Here is a 17388-nt window from a genome sequence, read left to right as displayed (position 1 = left end):
GTGTCCTTCTCTATCAGCATCCTCTGCTGGGTCACCAAAGTCCTGGTGCCTGCTCGCTGTCCTGTCAGCCAGCTCCGAGTGAATCAAAGTGAAGGCTCCTGGTGCACACTGTACAAAGACATTTTGTAATGTCCCGTTCTCTACGAGTCCCTGTGGCTGCTTCTTGGTGCTGTCAGCTGGCACACTGGTGTCACCTTCTACTTCCCTCTGAATTCTGACAAAAACAAACCTGTGCAGCTTGACACAGAGTGATGTCAGAGAGCCAGGAGAGTCACACCACGAGCAGCGCAGTGCTGACCATCAGATGAGTTTGCATGATCCAACTTACAATGTCAGGACGGCTGACTGAGGAGGGGAATATTTAGATTTTCTGCACTCACTTTGGAGTAACCTGCTGCTGAAGGAAAAGCAGTTTCCCAACAGATGGCCTCAAGGTCGGGCTCTAGCCATGACACAATCCCCAAACTGCTGTAGCCCGGGCAGGGAGGGCAGAGAGGGAGACCTGCAAAGGGTTAAAGCTCCAGCTAAACAAAAGTCAGCGACCGTGTAATTAAAACTCTACCTTTGTTGTATTGTCAAGAGTTAGCCTGTGACATAGGAAATATTTAAAGGAGCAGGCTGTTCAGCTAATTTGTGTGTGAGTGAACTGCTTAGACAGTCCTATCCTAAATTAACTGTAAGGCCACCCACCGAGCTCGCCTCATAAAGGGCCACGATTGCTCAGCTCCCTTCTCTATAACCCTTCAATAATTACTAGATAAATGCATAACTAAAACCTCTATTACACTAATAATTTGTACTGAGATAGATGTGTGGGACACCATGCTGGGTTAATTTGTCATCCCTGCAGCAAACTTCTAAAGAGGGCTCTTTTGCAGAGGAGTTGTGTTAATATGTTGCTCCAGCGAGGACATGTTAGAGCAACAAGATGACTTGGTCGCTTAATCTCCTAAAGAGGCAAAATGCCTGGAGGGGAAGTGCCAGAAAGAAGAAAGGGGGGTGATTAACACAGTGGACCCAGATTTAAACTCATCCTGACAAAAGGAGCTGATCTAACTGAGCAAAAGAATGGGGGGGGGAGTGTTAAAAATACTAATAGGATTTCATGCATCCCTAAAAAAATATTATAAAAATAAAGTGCTGCAGGAACAAAGTATTTTGCCCATGCTTTTCCTGATGCTGTGTTTGGTTCCTTTGCTCTCTTTGATGTATCCATGGAGTTAAACTATATGCTTTAAACAGCGCAGTGAACTATAATATTTTTATCTCTGCTTTATGCTAAATTCTTCTAGCTTCAGACACACACAAAAAGCACATTATTGCTTTGAATATGGAACCCATGTTTAAGCATCAGAGCTCTGGATTTTCAACCTCCTCTATTGACAGAACCATAAATCATGTTAAAGTTAAGTGAATTACTGTAGCGTGGAACTATAGCTTTAACAATGTTTATGTAGTATCAGCTTACCATCTACAGAATGAAAGGGAGGAAAAACACTGATATTAGAAATGGGAATGTGGAGTCCTATTAACTTAACAGCAATATATCACTCCAAAGTCACAGATTCCATTACCATGCCCTTTTTAGTATCAAAGCAGAATTATATCATCACACACATAAAGGTTGTAGTTTTAAAGAGAATTTACATTTCTATTGTAAACTTATCAACTGCATTTCATTATAAGAAAGACATGATATATTCTCCTAGCAGTAGTTTTTATCTTATGATGAGAATATATGAGAATGCATCGTGTGTATTAAAAGTAATAATAATAATATGCAGAAGTTGACAGCATTTGATGCGAGGCAGGAATTCTACAAATATGGTAAATTAGGGTCTTTTTGACCTCTAGCTGTAGTCTTGGAAGGAAGGAGTGCTTTCTATAGGTCTGATTTTTATTTCTGTCCCAATGTAATCAATTCTATAGTATTCTGGTCTCCCAAAGGCAGCAGAATTCTGACATGTTTTAAAACATTCTGCTCAAAAATAGCTAACTTAACTGGCCCCCTGCCTGTGCCAGAATCTGGAACCAGTGCTCAGTTCAGCTCTACAGGTTTTCAAAAGCAGCCTGTAATACTCAGCAGCCCAGAGTACACCAATAAACCCTGAGCTCAAACACAGCCCTCAGCATATTTTCCTTTTGCTAGGAGCTCCGTGGGCCTTGGCAAAATGTCCTCCTGCCTCCCACTTGCTACTGCAAAACTTCTTGCAGGAAGAGTGTTTCTGAACAAAGGGTCCAGGTGCCTTGTACCACTGAGAGCAGCAGAAGAGGGCTGAGAGCCAGCCCTGATCTGGAGATACCGTGGCTCTGTTCTTTTCAGCAGTGCTCAGCTGGCCAGCTGCACTTGACTTCTGGAGAGCTGAGAGATGGACAGCCTGAAATTCAGCCCATTTTTTTGATGTTCATGGACAGGAACAGATCATCCATCCATCCATCCTCTCTAGGGTGTCTCACTGCCTCTTGCATTGGTCAGCTGTTTCTGGTATATTTTAAATTATTCATCTGTGTTTGTCTACAGAATGTGGGAGTGAGGGATACCTGAATTTTACCAATGCTCAGAGGGTAAAGCCTATTTCTGTTCTCCAGCCCCAATGATTTCTCAGCCTTGACACTGTGCAAATGGGAATGTGAGATGGGATCAGTCTGCATTTAGCTCATCCTTGGACCTGACAAACATGTCACTAAACAGCCCCTTTGCACCATTATGGGACTTAACAAATATACATGAGTTTTCCTGGGATGTGAATTCCCTTCCAAGGGCTCATCCTAGGACTGGTCAGTCCTACCCTCAGCAGTTCAGTATTTAGGTTTTGTATTCAGTATTCAGGTTTTGCCAACCTGAGCAAGCAATTCCTCTGCTTTTATCACCCTAAAGTCTGTTCCTAATGGGCAGTAAGAAAAAGGGGGACTTTCAGAAACCTTTGAAAGTGTTACAGGGAAGCAGCTCCCATTGAAATTCAAAAGCAGTTAATGAATTCTCTCAGGACCTCTGCAAATCCCAGCCCGAGTTTCTTAATTATTTTTTTTTCTTGTTTGGGTAACTGCTTTCATCACCAAAATCTGTGGGCTTAAAGCTATTGTTTTAGGCTTCCATTCTTTACCTCTTGTATTGTATTATACACAGAAGTGTAAGTTCCTTTCAACAAATTTGGATTATTGCCAGATCTCCTTATTAAAAAGTCACTCTTCATATTTCCGATAAACACAGCTGTTTCGTGGTGTTTGAAAGCATTTCACATCAGCCAGCATGGTGGCTTAGCCAATTAGTCCTCTAATATGGTCAATTTTGAGAATAAGTACCTTTGGGGTACAAAGGGTGGGATCCATCTCGCATAATTTGAACTGGCATCACTGGAATGACAGCAGAAACTTTGCAGCACGCAGGGAGTTAAAGCAACTTAGAAGCCTGACGTGGAAGTCTCTAGCAGAACAAACTGTTCTCTAACATTTCCAGGGAAATGACTTTTCAGAAAATACTTTCTTAATTGTAATGAAGCCAATTATAATGGCCTCAAAAACAAGCGGATAAAAAATGATCCCGTTTCATTATGGTTCTAGTGTTACTATTTCTAGGAAGGCTGATCAATGTTTAATGAAGTATTAGTAAACTTAATTATCACTTTATAGAGGAGGTATCTGAGCACTGTGCCCTGATCCAGCTGATGGGCCAGCCCTTGTGCCTGTGAAGGAGCAGTGGTTGAGATTCCCAGCACCTCTCCCTGGAACAGCCTGGGGTGATAACACCTTTTCCTGAGCAACACCAAACCAGCCTTTCAAAGACTTCAAACGACTTCAGGAAGAAAGGAATTCCATCCAGTCCTGTGGACTTGAAGGGGCTGGCAGGGCTTTTTTTGGAAGAGGAGATGGAAGGTGGATGGATCAATATGTGGCCCCATATGTTGGGCTGTGCTGGTAGAAAACCTGTCTGAGCACTGTAGGTGTCCCTTCACCATGTCAGCAGGCACTCCCCAGGAGCAAGGATCCCAGGGCTCTTTATTAGGAACTGCTCCTTTGTTCCAGGATCCTAAATATCTGAAGAAAACTGTGACCTGTTTCAAATTAACTGATCCTTTATTGTCTCATCACTCCCTTGGACAGCATTCACAATTTTGGCTCTTCTTCAGAGCCCCGGCCACGTGCAGCGCTCACCTAATCCGTGGGTGCAGCTTATTGTATTGGTTACTTACTTGGTTATTGGCTACCACAAATCAAGAAGGGCAAAGGCAAGACCGAGCTGCATAATCAGAATTCAGCATTCTGAAAAATCCTGTGACTTCTGTGCTGCACAGCACCACGGGCTCATAAAACACTAAGGAATCCAGTGTAGCACGCAACAGCTGTACTGCATAATTACTTGGCCCAATAGCAGCAGTTTTAAAATACTGGGATATCTGTTGCAGGCCACCATACATTACCATCTCATTTTCAATAAAAAGTCTGGGATGTTTCAGACCAGCTTCAATGGAATTAGAATCATGTGTGCTTTGAAATATTTATGCTTGCCTTGAGATGGAAGGATAACTCCTGCCTCCAGCCCCTACACAAAATAACAGATTTCATAACGCCAGAGAGTCCAACTCCTCCATACCTACAGCAGGTAGAAATGAAGTTCTGATCTTGAGTACACATCTTTTCATAGATTGTAGAAGTCATATTTTATGTCATTTACTGAGGTCAATAATAAAATATAAATGTCACAGGCTGAAAGACGCCAGGAGAAATATGGTTTGGCAGGATGGAGCTGCTTAGGGATACATAAATAATAAGTCAATAAGTAAATAAATAATAGACAAAGACCTATTTTATCTTCCATTTGAAGATCTCAAAGAATTTACAGTCTCTGATTGAGACTTGCAATATCCCGTCAGAGGTAATAAGAGCCTCTTGTCTTACACAGGGTAATTTCCATCACTGTAGGTGTGGGTTTAGGAATTAAAGACTTTATCATTTTTATTAAGTCTGAAAATCATGACTGAAAGGGCCCTTGGCCTTTTTAGAGGCAAACAGGGATAATAATGACTTGCTTCATTACCCCTTGTGCTTTCACTGATTAAAAATGCTTGTGAGGGCCCCTATATTTGGAAACACCATTGTGTTCTGCACTCAGAACTTGTTGGAGTGGCCAGTTTTGCACTCTCCAGAGTTGCTGACCACAACACAGCCATCAGAGTAATGGTGTGTGTCTGGGCCAGCAGATTTTAGACTTTAACATTTAATTCCCTCTCTCTAGTCTCAGGCAGGCACATTTGTAATGTTGATCAGTTTAATAGTAGTGGTTTTTCTCCCCTTATCAAAGAGCCCTTTCTTTTGGCACTTGAGAAATTTGCTATTTCCTAGTCAGAGGCTGCAAAAACAAACCTTTGGAGATCCTTATTGCACTCGTCACTCCTTATGCTAAGGAGAAAATGACCCCTCCACATCAGTGTATGGCACAGGCTGAGGAATCATGCCAGTTTTCTTCTTTCCCTCCCCCAGTCCTTCCCTGATCAGGAAAAGCAGGAATCCCTTGGAGATGGGCTGAGGAGTTGGCCAAGGCTCCAAAGAGGAGCCACTTTCTCCTCGCAGCTCTTTGCTGAGCTGAATTGTTGTTGGTCATTTTTGCATTTCTTTGCTTCTCTCTCTCTTTGGGCAGGTCACTGACACACACTCTCCACTTTCTTTTCTACCCTGACATGCTGAGGAGGTCAGGACAGCAGAGAAAGGCTTGCTCCTTACATGCCACTGACTATTCTTTCATCTTTCTTACAGCAAATCAAATTATTAAATGAAGAGCCATACTTTGGAAAAGCTAAATAAATGTTGTCTCAGCTTTGAATTCCCACATGTTCCCTGGATACAATTCTTTATTCCTTCTTGTCTGAGATGCATTTCAATCTCCTTTTCACCCAGCAGACAAACAGAAATGAGTTTGTTCATAAAGGACAGTGCAATTGCATAACAATTTCAAACAGTACTAAAAGAGCTGATGCTAAAAGGAAATTCTCTTTTTATATTTCAGAAATTCCAATTTATTCCTTACTTAATTAGATGTTTGTCACATAAATGTCCATTTCTCACTTTTATCTTCATCATTCATATTCCATCTGGCACACAAGGAAAGGGGGAACTACAAAAGCAGATACAAAGAAAGGGAGGAAGAGAGAAATAATGTAGGCTAATAAAAATTTTGTTCTAGTCATCAAAATGCTGTCTGGGATCTACCTGACTGAAGGTGTGTGGGTGGAATGGAGGTGTCAACCTCAGAGCAGCACCAGTCAAAGGCAGGGGGTTATTTTGGGGTGAGGTGGCTCCTTGGACATTGTTGAGTTCTCTGTCCATTGTAGTAATTGTCTCCATGGTGGTCACTCCCAGTTACAGAAGGGAATCCCCCTTCAACTTTGATGTTTCTTTTTCTATTGGGGATATTTCTAACAGAATTAAAGGGAGCAGAATGGTGGGGTTAAAGTGGACACAGGGGAGCTTTTCATGGAAGGAAAGGGTTTCACATCCATCCCATACCAGCACCCCTGGCATGAGTGCAGCTCGTTTTGGGGGTGGTGTCAGAGCAGTAATTCCTATCCTGTGGTGGAAAAGGACTGCCCAGCCAGCTCTCAATGAATGTTTACAGGAAAAGGCAGTAGTTTCCTTGCTGCTCTTTCTGAGTTCACGTTTTATCCACATCCTCAGGCTCTTGAGTTTGCTAATGGTTTAATAATGCTAAAGAAAAAAAATGTTATTAATAAAGTGTCATATTATTAAACTGGCAATGAACAAGAGTAAGAAGCAGATTTTAGCTTTTATTTAACTGAAGGTCTTTCATAACATTCATCATGAAATGAATGTTTGCTCATTTGTGTTTGATTTTAGTTAACCTTCCTGCATCTCTCCAATTTTTCCAAAAGTGCCAAAGGCTTTTTTATTTTTTTTCCCCTCTTGTATATTTAAATTATTTCCAAGCCAACACCTGAGTTTCTGTAGGATTTTCCCTCCCTTGCATAGCCTTTATCTGATTGGTCATATGCAGTGTACGAGCACAACCTCTGCACATGGACACCCCTGAAAGACTCCTAGAGAGCAACAATGACTGTTTGGTGAGAAATAAACGATGATTTACAGATGAGCTTGTGTGCAACCAGATTAATTGGTCATTCTGAAGGAAGAGTGAATCCTCATTTTAAAGAGAGAATTCATGGCACTGTAAGTGGCAGCAGTTGCTGCCTCGTGGTGACAGCTAACAATGGGAAGCACTGTTGGGTAACAAGAGTCCAACCCAATATATTTTGAAGGCCAAGGAACTGGGCAAAGGTGTCACATAATGCAGGAGAGCAAAAGGCTCTGGAGCTGCACTTGTAGTTCTGCTGAAATCAGTAAAACCGGTCATTGCCAATGGGCTGGTGTACATCACACCTCTGCACCTTCTCTGGAGTGCATTTTCCAGCTGGCTTGTTGGCCCATAAATTCACCAAATTAAACTTCAGCTCTGAGAGCGAGCTGGGGGCTTGCTGAAGATCTGAGCCCAGCCACGTTATTCAGGAGAAATGTAAATGTAATTTTCCAAACGATCTCGCCACTTTGTGCATGTTCATTAAACGAAAACACGTTACTTAAAATAAATGTTCCTGAAGTGAGATGGGAAAAAACAACCCAACAACAAGAGGTGTTAGACTGGTTTTAAATTATCGACCGTTTATACTACAATGTAAAATGGATTCGTGTGTGCAAATCCAAGTTACATGAAATGTCAATTAAATCAACCCTAATCTCCCAAATACATTTTTTTTATTGCCTGATTGATGAGGGCTGCTCTTAAGGTGATGAATAGTTTTCACTCTCACAAAGGACTGCTGATTCCTTTCTACGTGTCCACTAAAAACACAGAAAATCCTTCAAAATGTCTGGCTCCGTTTGCTTCCAGGACCTAGATGAAGCCAGTGTAGGACACAATGTGCTCTAATATATTAATTGATGTATAAACAATACTGTACATTTAAAAACCAACCAACAACAAAGATTTTTTTTAAAAAAAGCTACTTAAAACTACAACAGATTTAAACTGTTTTATTTTCCAGAGGCAAAGCTCTATATAACGTCTTTGTTTTCTTTCCTATAGCAAGTCCACATGCAACACCATCGACTCTTCATTTTCCAACATCACCCATTATTCAACAGCCTGGGCCATACTTCTCACACCCAGCAATCCGCTATCATCCTCAGGAGACTCTGAAAGAGTTTGTCCAACTTGTCTGCCCCGACGCTGGTCAGCAGGCTGGACAGGTGGGGTTCCTAAATGTAAGGAAGCCGTTTTTCTTTCTTCAGAAGTGTTTGTCCTTTGTAAAAAATTAAAAATTAACCAGGGGGTGATGGATGGGGTTATTGTAACAGCATGTCGCCTGAAGGAGCGCACCTTGAGGAGCTGCTGGAAGGGAGAACCAAAAAAAAAATTTTAAAAATAAAATTATATATATATATAATAATAATAATAATAATAATGCTGTGCTGCAAAAGTATTTTAAAGAACAACAAAAGACCTCCCCAAAAAACCACTCAACCACATTGTGGTGGAAGTAGGTTAAAGTGTCAGAGAAGCTGGTGCTTCAGTGACCTGCTGGCTCCCCCCACAAACGACTTTGCTGCACGTGTTGTAACCCTTGTGGAACCAGGGTTAACAAAATACGAAGGCAGAATAATTTTTATTAATTATTTCTGAAGTTCAGGGGAGAGTGGGGGGGAAAGAGCAGGAAAAGGGAGGGTGAGAAACAGATGTTTCAGATCAACTAAGTTCATTAAAAAAAAAAAAAAGATACTGCCTTATAGCACTTTAGATCAAGTTGACCAGTACTTGAACTCAAGATGTTAAAAGTACAGTTTATTATGGTTTGTTATTTCTGTAAGCAGTTATCTTTTCCCCTTATCTCTATGAAAAATTAAGCAGAGTTCCAAAGCTTCAAATAACCATTTTCTTTTTTTTTTTAATCAAATAAAGTGAATCATCTTGCTATTATTGAAATAGCATTCTGGACGAATACAGAATTTATAAATTTTATGTAAATCAAATTTAAAATAATGCTTTGAATATTTCATGAAATGTAATGCATGTAACTTTTTCCAGCCAATGAAGTAATGACTGGCAAAATTACTGCTTCTCTCCTGACATACTGAAAGTGTTAATGAGAATTAGTTTAATTATTAGCATCTAATTTATTACACTTATTTAATAAGCTGTATTGTTCTCAGTGTTTTCCTTTCCCCAGCAGAAAAACTGACTCTACTTATTCCAGCCAGTCCTGGCTTTGAATAATGTCTGCAATATGTTAGCAGATACATTTATGTCTAGACAACAAATCAATACAGTGCTTTTCTTTTTCCTTGAGTATTCATTTGCTTAATTTATCCCAAACCATTCAGCATTATGAACTGTTAGCACACTCACAATGAACAGGCAGCAGGGGTCTTCTTGGCAGGAAAGGGACCTAATTGGGAGACAAGATAGTGTTTGAAAGATGTCACTAATATATTCGTTTATTAAAGGTGCTGGATGTTGGAAAAATAAACATCCCTGAAGGATTGCTTCTTGCTGCAAACTCTAGCAAGTGCAGTCTTTGAAATCTGTGGGAGTGCTGTTAAGTTAAATGCAGATGAACTTGAGTCTTGCCTATCCCCTGAACTGGTTTTTGCTCTAGCACAAGTGTAATTTGCACCTCCACGACTTTAAGGCCTTTTGTCAGTGCCAGAGCAGGTGAAATGAAAATAAAGTCCCAAGGGTTTTGCCAGGATGGGTATTTTGTCCCCAGCAATTCAGGCTAATGGAAACCCTATCAGGAATTAAAATATTATTTTCTTTAGCAGTACTTAGAATATGGATCTGTGTTTAAAGCTGAGCTTTTATCATCAATGGAAAAGCCAATGTTCAGTGCCAGAAGAGCTGCAGTGAGATCAATTTGTAGAGTGCTGTCGAAAATGATCTCATCATTTTTGTCACTAAAATGGAACACCTGATTCACAGCCTGTCCTACTTTCTCTTTATAATGGTATTTGGCATCTCTCTGTATGGTTTTCAAGTGTCCAGGCTGGGTTACATTTAAAATGTAAACTTAATAAGCTGGGGGGAGGGTTGGCATGTTTTTCTAAGCCTGATTCCTGGTTTTGTGATACTTGAAAACACTTTTACTTACGGACACATTTTTCTGGTGATTAACTGAAAGACCACACTCCTATAGCTGATCCCCTTCAGCCTGTGACTGACCACATCCCAGACTGAAGGGAGGGTGGTTTTTTTCTCCCAGTGTGTAAAATGAAGCTGTTCTAAGTTCAGTCATTTCTCCATATGATCCTAATGGCAGCTAAACCAAGAGCTACACTACTGCTAACTCAAAAGGGATGTGGGAGAGCAGTTATTTTAATACACACTCATTCATTTTCCTGTAATGAGATATCAGCATGATTTTTAAGACCACCAAAAACGCTTGTTTTTTCTCTTAATGAGCAGTGTCTTTAAGAAATTTACACTCAAATCCTAGACACTGATATCCTGAGGGTATAGCACAGGCACAAAACTGGGGGATTTTAGGGGTCAAAAATATTGTTTCACCTCTCACTGAGCATGGGTTAGTGCTGCAGGAAATGTAGAGAGGGGTAGAATTTAATCCAGGACAATTTAATCTTAGTTCAGACAAGCTGCTAATAGGACAAGTGTTCAAAAGCCAGAATTGCCATAGTTTCACAAGGTTCACAGAGTTTGACACAAAATTCCTTGAAGTCCACAGAGAATTTGAGCCAGCACTTTATTTGCCACCTCTCAAGTAACTGTAAATGTATTGCACACAGTTTTTGACTAGATTTGTTTCTACTGGAGGTTCCTAATAGCTGATTTTTAGTATAATTTTTGTCTGTTTGCTTGTTTCTCGGCAGCCCAATGGTAGCAGCCAAGGCAAGGTGCACAATCCATTCCTTCCTACCCCAATGTTGCCACCACCACCTCCGCCACCAATGGCTAGGCCTGTGCCTCTGCCAGTGCCAGACACAAAACCTCCAACCACATCAACAGAAGGAGGGGCCACCTCTCCCACTTCTCCAAGTAAGTATAGACGGAGCGGGATCCGCGGGCTGCCGGCACCGCCGGCGCTCGGCTGGGCAGGGATAAGGCCTGCAACACCTTGGGAAGCAGGAGAGCTCTCTGCTCTCCACCATGGACAAAACTCTGAGCTGTTCCTGTGTTAGCAGGGAAAGCCCTAGCTCAGGGTTGCAATTTTTGACTTGGTTGGCATTTCACGTAACCACGTGCCAGGGAAATGGAGGCTGGTGGCTCAGCTGCGACACAGAGCTCGGGTCTTTGGGATCTTCTTTGCTGCCATGAGGATTGGAGTTGATATCCCATCCCTGGAAGTGCTCAAGGCCAGGCTGGATGGGCCTCTGAGCAACCTGATCTAGTGGATGGTGGCCCTGCCCGTGGCAGAGGGTCTGGAACTGGGTGATCTTTAAGGTCCCTTCCAACCCAAACTATTCCATGGTTCTCTGCTAAGTTGGTATCTCAAGCCAGGCTTTAGAGGATAGATCCCACATGGAAGTCAGGCAATCTCCTTGAAAACATCCCTGCTTGTACGCACTGGGCTAAACTAACAACCCTTCCCATTTTACTTCAATTCCCATTCTTTTGGGAATAAATCTTCCCAGATTAAGCCAGACATCTTTCCCTTATGCCGTGCATTTTAGGCAAGAAGTTTTGGTATGTCTTAGGGCCAGGGAGAAAGCTCTAATCCTCTCCCACCACCCACACGGCTCCCATATGCATTTTGTGTAGCCACAAGTCAAATTTACGAATTCCTGGATACACACTTGGGGATACCACTTTGGAGTCACTCTTCTGGGAAACAAATGCAATTCAGCTGTGTCTGATGCTTTAAAAAAAAGTCTGGATGTTCAGGGAGTTAATTGTGAAATGATTTAATGAAGCTATGCTCAAACTGACATTTAAAAACAAAAGGGAAGCTTTCAGTGCTTTAATGGCAACTGTAGGGGACTTGTTCCACAGTGAAGGGAGTCCAAATAACATCCACAAACAAAAATCAATCTAATCGAATAAGCAAATCCCTTTGTGTGCTTTTCAAGCTTATTATTTAAATGCTATATGCAACCACTGCTGGATGTGCAAAGAGGTACTCACTCTTCAGACCAAGGAAAGCCTACATTTTAAAGCTTTATATACTGTTCAGGAGACTTGCACAGGTTCCAGGGGGCATTTTTAAAATCTGGTAGTTCCTCAGAGGTTTGCATTGCCTTCTGCTACACGATAGTGCATCAACTGCAAACTCAGCGAGATGCTCTGGCTCGCTTGGAAATTGAAATGGGTTTTAGTATGAGACAGTCTGGTTAGATTGTGAACACGATCTTCTAGAATCAGGACTTCTTGAATTGATCAGCAGATTTTTGTTGAGTGAAGAAGTTGATTCATTCCTTCCCCTCTGCTCCTCTTTCTGACCTTAGACCAACACTGGTGCTGTCAGGAAGGTTTGACACTTTCCCAGGGGACTTTTGAGTCCTATCAATAAGATTCATTGGTGGGATCTAAAAGGTTAATGTTTAGTCATAGTTATCACTGAGCACAGTCAGCAGTGCCTTACTATTTCCTTGCCTTCAGAACCGGGAAAAACAAAACTAGGTCAGTGTGTACTTGTCATTACGGTTGTGACTCAGTTTACTGGCAGTGTTTGGTGTCAAAAAGAAAAGAAAAAAAATTCCCAACAACATTTTAGCACTAATCTTAATTTTTATGATACTGTGATTGTGTAAACAAGCTCAGAGTGTGTCTGGCCAGATTTACAGCTGGCAGAAAAATGGGTATTTCTCCTCTGAAGGGAGCAGGACACCCATCGGTGTCTGCTTGGAGCTGGTCACTGGGCTCTGTGTTCAGCAGACAGCTGCCACGTTAATTGGGAATGGAGGTTTTCTCAAGAGCAGCCAGTTAATGGTATTTAAACAAAAGATTAGGAAAATAATTACTGTTTGTTAATTAGCCACGCTGATGACTAAACATATAGTTCTGTACATATTCAGGCACGCATCTTCCTTTTGGTGAGGGGTTTGAATAACAGTGACTCGAGTTGTAAACAAGCATATAATTTAATTTAGGGGAAAATTTTACAGAAAAGTAGATTATAGGAAATATTTTCTAAGAAAAACTATGACATGTAAACCAAAGCCAGTGGAAGCACTGGCCACATAAAGAGGAAAGCAAACTGAAGTTTGAGGCGTCGCAGGCAGGGTTTGCCAGGAGGACCCACTGGGCTCCATTCAGTGTGTCAATCAGGACCAACCCTCCATTTCCCTCCGTGTTTATTTTTTCCTTAACTAAATATTAGCCTTCAAACAGCCAGTGCAGATTCACCAGAGTTCCATAAAAGCCTCACAAAAAGGTGTTTTCCATGGTTACGAGCTGCTGGAGCGCACCGGTTCTGGGAGTGTCGCCGGGCTATGGCTGACTGCCCCGCAGGGCTCGAGGATATTGGAAAGTCACTAATGCAACAAAGGCAGGAGTGATGTTAAATTTTGGCCAGACTCTCTCCTTAGCTGTGTGGAAGAGAATGATCCCCCCTCCTCCCGAGGAAATGGAGTGAAAGGGGTTGGCATTTGCTCCATTCTCCTTCCCTTTTTTGGTCTAGCAGAAAGCCCTCGGCAGAAACAAAACGCAGTCACGGCCCAACCAAAAATTGGAATATGGCCCTCCTGAGGGGTGCAGGAGCCAGGAGCAGCTGTTCAATACAGCATGGCCTCCTGGGAACGAGAGCTAAAAATCACAACAAGGTGGTTAATGATTCTCAGAGCAATAGTGAAACTCTCCAGCTGTGACATTAACCAAAACATGAACATTAGTGCTGTCCAAGGAAGGAAGAGCCCCTGGAGATGCACACTGGGGATTTGCCACTACTGGGTGGCCAGGCAAGCTCTGGGAGCTGACAATTTCAGCTGTGAATCCTGTCCCTTTGGAAAGCCAGCATTTTCCTCAGTCAGATGGCACAATGGAGATGGTATTCACGAGGTTTGGGAGGTTCATTTTTCCTCCAAAAAACCCTTTTTCAATACAACATATCTTTGATATCAGAAGACCCAACATTATCTTATCTCAGATCTCTTCTTGATTTTCTTTGGTTGGTAACCCATTACAAACACAACACAATATTTTCTTGAACTTGGCAGTTTTGGGGTTTTATATCTCACTGCCCAAAGCAAACACCACCTCCACAACATTCCAGTTGGGCTTTATCACTATCACAATTAAATCATTCCAGAGCAGCCTAAGATACTGCCATCCTGTACACCCTGGCTTTTAGACAGCTTTTTAAAACAAAGTGTTATTTTCTGGGATTCACAACTCTTAAATGAACTCATTACTTGTTAATGTCCCTTTGAACAAAAGAGTTTTCTTGTTAAATGTCATTTGTGTCAGGATGAGGAGAATGATCTTGTGGCTGTAGTACAGGATTCATAAAGCCAAGTGCCAGGTCCTGCCCTTGGGTCACAACATCCTGTGGAGCTCTCCAGGCTTGGGATAGAGTGGCTGGAAAGCTGGAAAAGGTCTTGAGGATGCTGGTCAGCAACAGCTGAACCTGAGTCCAAGTGTGCCCAGGTGGCCAAGAAGGCCAAAGGCACCTGGCCTGGATCAGCTCTGGTGTGGCCACAGGACTAGGGCTGTGACTGTCCCCTTTGCTGGGCACTGGTGAGGCCACACCTTGAATCCAGCAGAAGAACACTGAAGTGCTGGAGAGGGTCCAGGGAAAAGAATGGATCTAGGGAAGGGTCTGGAGAACCAGGAGAGGCTGAGGGAGTTAAGAGGGCTCAGCCTGGAGAAAAGGGGGCTCAGGGGGGACCTTGTGGCTCTGCACAACTCCTGACAGGAGGGGACAGCTAGGGAGTAGTAGGGCTCTGCCCCAGGGAACAGGGACAGGACAAAAGGAAATGGCCTCAGGTCACACCAGGGGAGGTTTAGGTTGGATAGTGGGAAAAATTTCTTCAAAATAGTGGTCAAGCACTGGAGCAGGGGCAGTGGTGGAGTCCCCATCCCTGGAGGGATTTAAAAGCCCTGTGGATGTGGCACTTGGGGACATGGATTAGTGGTGGCCTTGGCAGTGCTGGGGTAGGGGTTGGACTCAATGATCTTAAAGGTCTTTTCCAACCTAAACATTTCCATGCAATCAGATTGGCTTTCTCTCCCTTCCTCTGCTATGCATTGACTGAGCACCTTCTGGGCGAGTTTGAGCTCTCTGTTCCCTCCTTTCCCCATCCATAAAAAGAGGGCTGACTCTATAACTCAGTTTGCTAAAATTTGCAGTTCCCTCTCAGATGCTCAGCTGCAGAATGCACTGCAGTAGGAATTGTTCTACTGCACCACATTCCTCCAGTCAAATCCTCTTGCTGCAGCTTGAGAAACAGGACAACTCTTCACATCAAACACATGTACCGGTCATCTTGGTCTGTAAAAGGGAGACCTAGTGGTACATGAGGTCATCACTCACCCAAATCATCTTTACCAATCCTTTTAATCCAGAACGATGATAAATTACACACTCCTGCTCTCAATAGCAATTAATTCAGGAAAGTATATTTAAAAGTAACATTTCCCTAGTGCAGGCAACTTTAAAACACACAACATCCCCAAAACTGTTTGTTTGTCTTGTCTTTCATACAATTTCTTGCCATTTTGGCTAAATATCAAAGCTGTCTGTGTGAGCAAATGTTCTTTCTCTGCCAGCTCCTGTTTTGCTTGTTCCTGAAGTGAAGCATCATAGCAAATTTGTGGCATCACATTCATTTCCTTGGCTGTGGGCTATGATGTTGCAGACAATCCTTAGTGAGTTCCAGTAGCAGAAAGAGCAGGCTGGGCAGGAAGCTGTTGCTGTTCATTCCCAACAGGACCCCTCTCAGCTGGTGTGAACCAGGGTAGGTCTCTGCAATTCCCATGGAGCAAAGCTGATAAAATCTGGAGATCTGCCTAAGAGACCTGGCTGCTGTTCCTTATTCCTTCCCATGCTTTGGCTTTTTCCAGACTGGAGTTTGAAGACCCCAGCATAGGCTTAGCTTATATTTATGCTATATCATAACATGACCCAGCTTTATCCAGTGAGACAGTTTGCCCCATCCAAATTCTGGGGCAAAGTCTAGGGATCAGACTTCCAGGAATCCCACCTCCATGTCAACCAAGGGTGTTTATCTGAAGACAGTAAGATGCAGCTGGAAGTTGATCATGGTCTAAGCAATGCTCAGTACTTCTCCCTTTCCTGAAACAAATCTCCCCCTAACAGGGGAATGTGTATTCCATGTCAGCTTAATATTCTGAGCCAAACTGGCCCCTTCCAACCCATAAACATCCCAGGACATTTTACAGCAAAGAGGGAACAGCACCTTGGGAGAGTCCAGTGTAAATCCTCTGCATATTTGTCATTTTGGTGCTCTTCCCTCCTTGGCTGCAGCAGTGCAGTTATACGGCCTGGAGGAAATACCAAGCTGACATCTGAGTATTTTCAGAAAGCAAGTTAAACATGGTTTGGAGCGGAAGGAAGGTGTACATAGCAACTCACCCAGCGAGCTTTGAGGGGACTTTTGTGCATATTACACACTTTTCAAATGCTTTCGGATTTTTTGTTTGAACAGAGAAGCCATTTAAGTCAGCATTCTGCTGGTTCCCCTTTGATTTTCTACCAAATATCACAGCAAAAGTATCTGCCAGAGGGGAACTGTAAACAAGATCTTGAGTTCCTTCCCTTCTGGGTGGAACTTACCTGCTCCAAGGGATTAAATAGCCTCTCCACTCAATCTGCTTCTTTAAAAGTAGACCAGGAGAACCAAACAACAGATGTTTGATTTTTGAGCTCTAGGTTAATTTTCCCCACTGTAGAAGGAATTCTTAGTCTTGCACAATATTAGTTTGTGAGTTAGTTTAAAAAAAAATACCTCCACAAAGGACAGCATAGAAGATTCTTAGTACAAGGCACTAGCAACAGGGAAATGCCCTTTGCAAATGTGTGGCTTCTTTGAATTATTAACCAAATTAACATGGTAAAAGGTGGTGAGAACATCTCACCAGATCCACTCAGTAAATTTCTTCCTTGATTTGCAGGTAGGAGTAACATCCACCTTACCTGTCCATAGTATTCACAATTTGCAAAACCGTCTCAGGAAGATAAATTAGTGCACGTTAAAATTCCTTTAAGATTTTGTGAAGGAAAAGTGTTCCTTGCATGATTTTTGCAAGTGTTATTTTCTTGGAGAGAAAAGCTCACCTCACCAGAAACAAGTGGGAAAAATTCCCTTTTAGAACCCAGGAGTGCCTTATCTCCCATCATATCAGTAGGAAATGAAGATATGCAGTTCCTGGGGTGATTTCAGGGAATCTTGATAAAAGGGAGTATTCTGATG

The 17388-nt window shown here is 42.4% G+C and overlaps 1 protein-coding gene across 12 annotated transcripts in view; it reads left to right on the top strand.

The window, feature by feature from the left end:
* The window catches only part of NFIA (nuclear factor I A), a 248930-nt gene that overhangs the window by 200175 nt on the left and 31367 nt on the right, over positions 1–17388 (top strand). For 10 of the 12 annotated variants that reach the window (XM_050977772.1, XM_030226251.2, XM_030226249.2 and 7 more), the window contains 2 exons: positions 8093–8271; positions 10891–11056. In XM_050977772.1, the coding sequence (XP_050833729.1) occupies positions 8093–8271; positions 10891–11056 (345 nt within the window). The remainder of the gene's footprint in view (positions 1–8092; positions 8272–10890; positions 11057–17388) is intronic. The other 2 variants (XM_030226250.2, XM_030226243.2) reach the window with 1 other exon arrangement.

This window comes from Serinus canaria, chromosome 8, assembly GCF_022539315.1.
Source record: "Serinus canaria isolate serCan28SL12 chromosome 8, serCan2020, whole genome shotgun sequence".
In the NCBI taxonomy this organism is placed as follows: domain Eukaryota; kingdom Metazoa; phylum Chordata; class Aves; order Passeriformes; family Fringillidae; genus Serinus; species Serinus canaria.
This window is presented reverse-complemented; position numbering and strand designations above follow the sequence as displayed.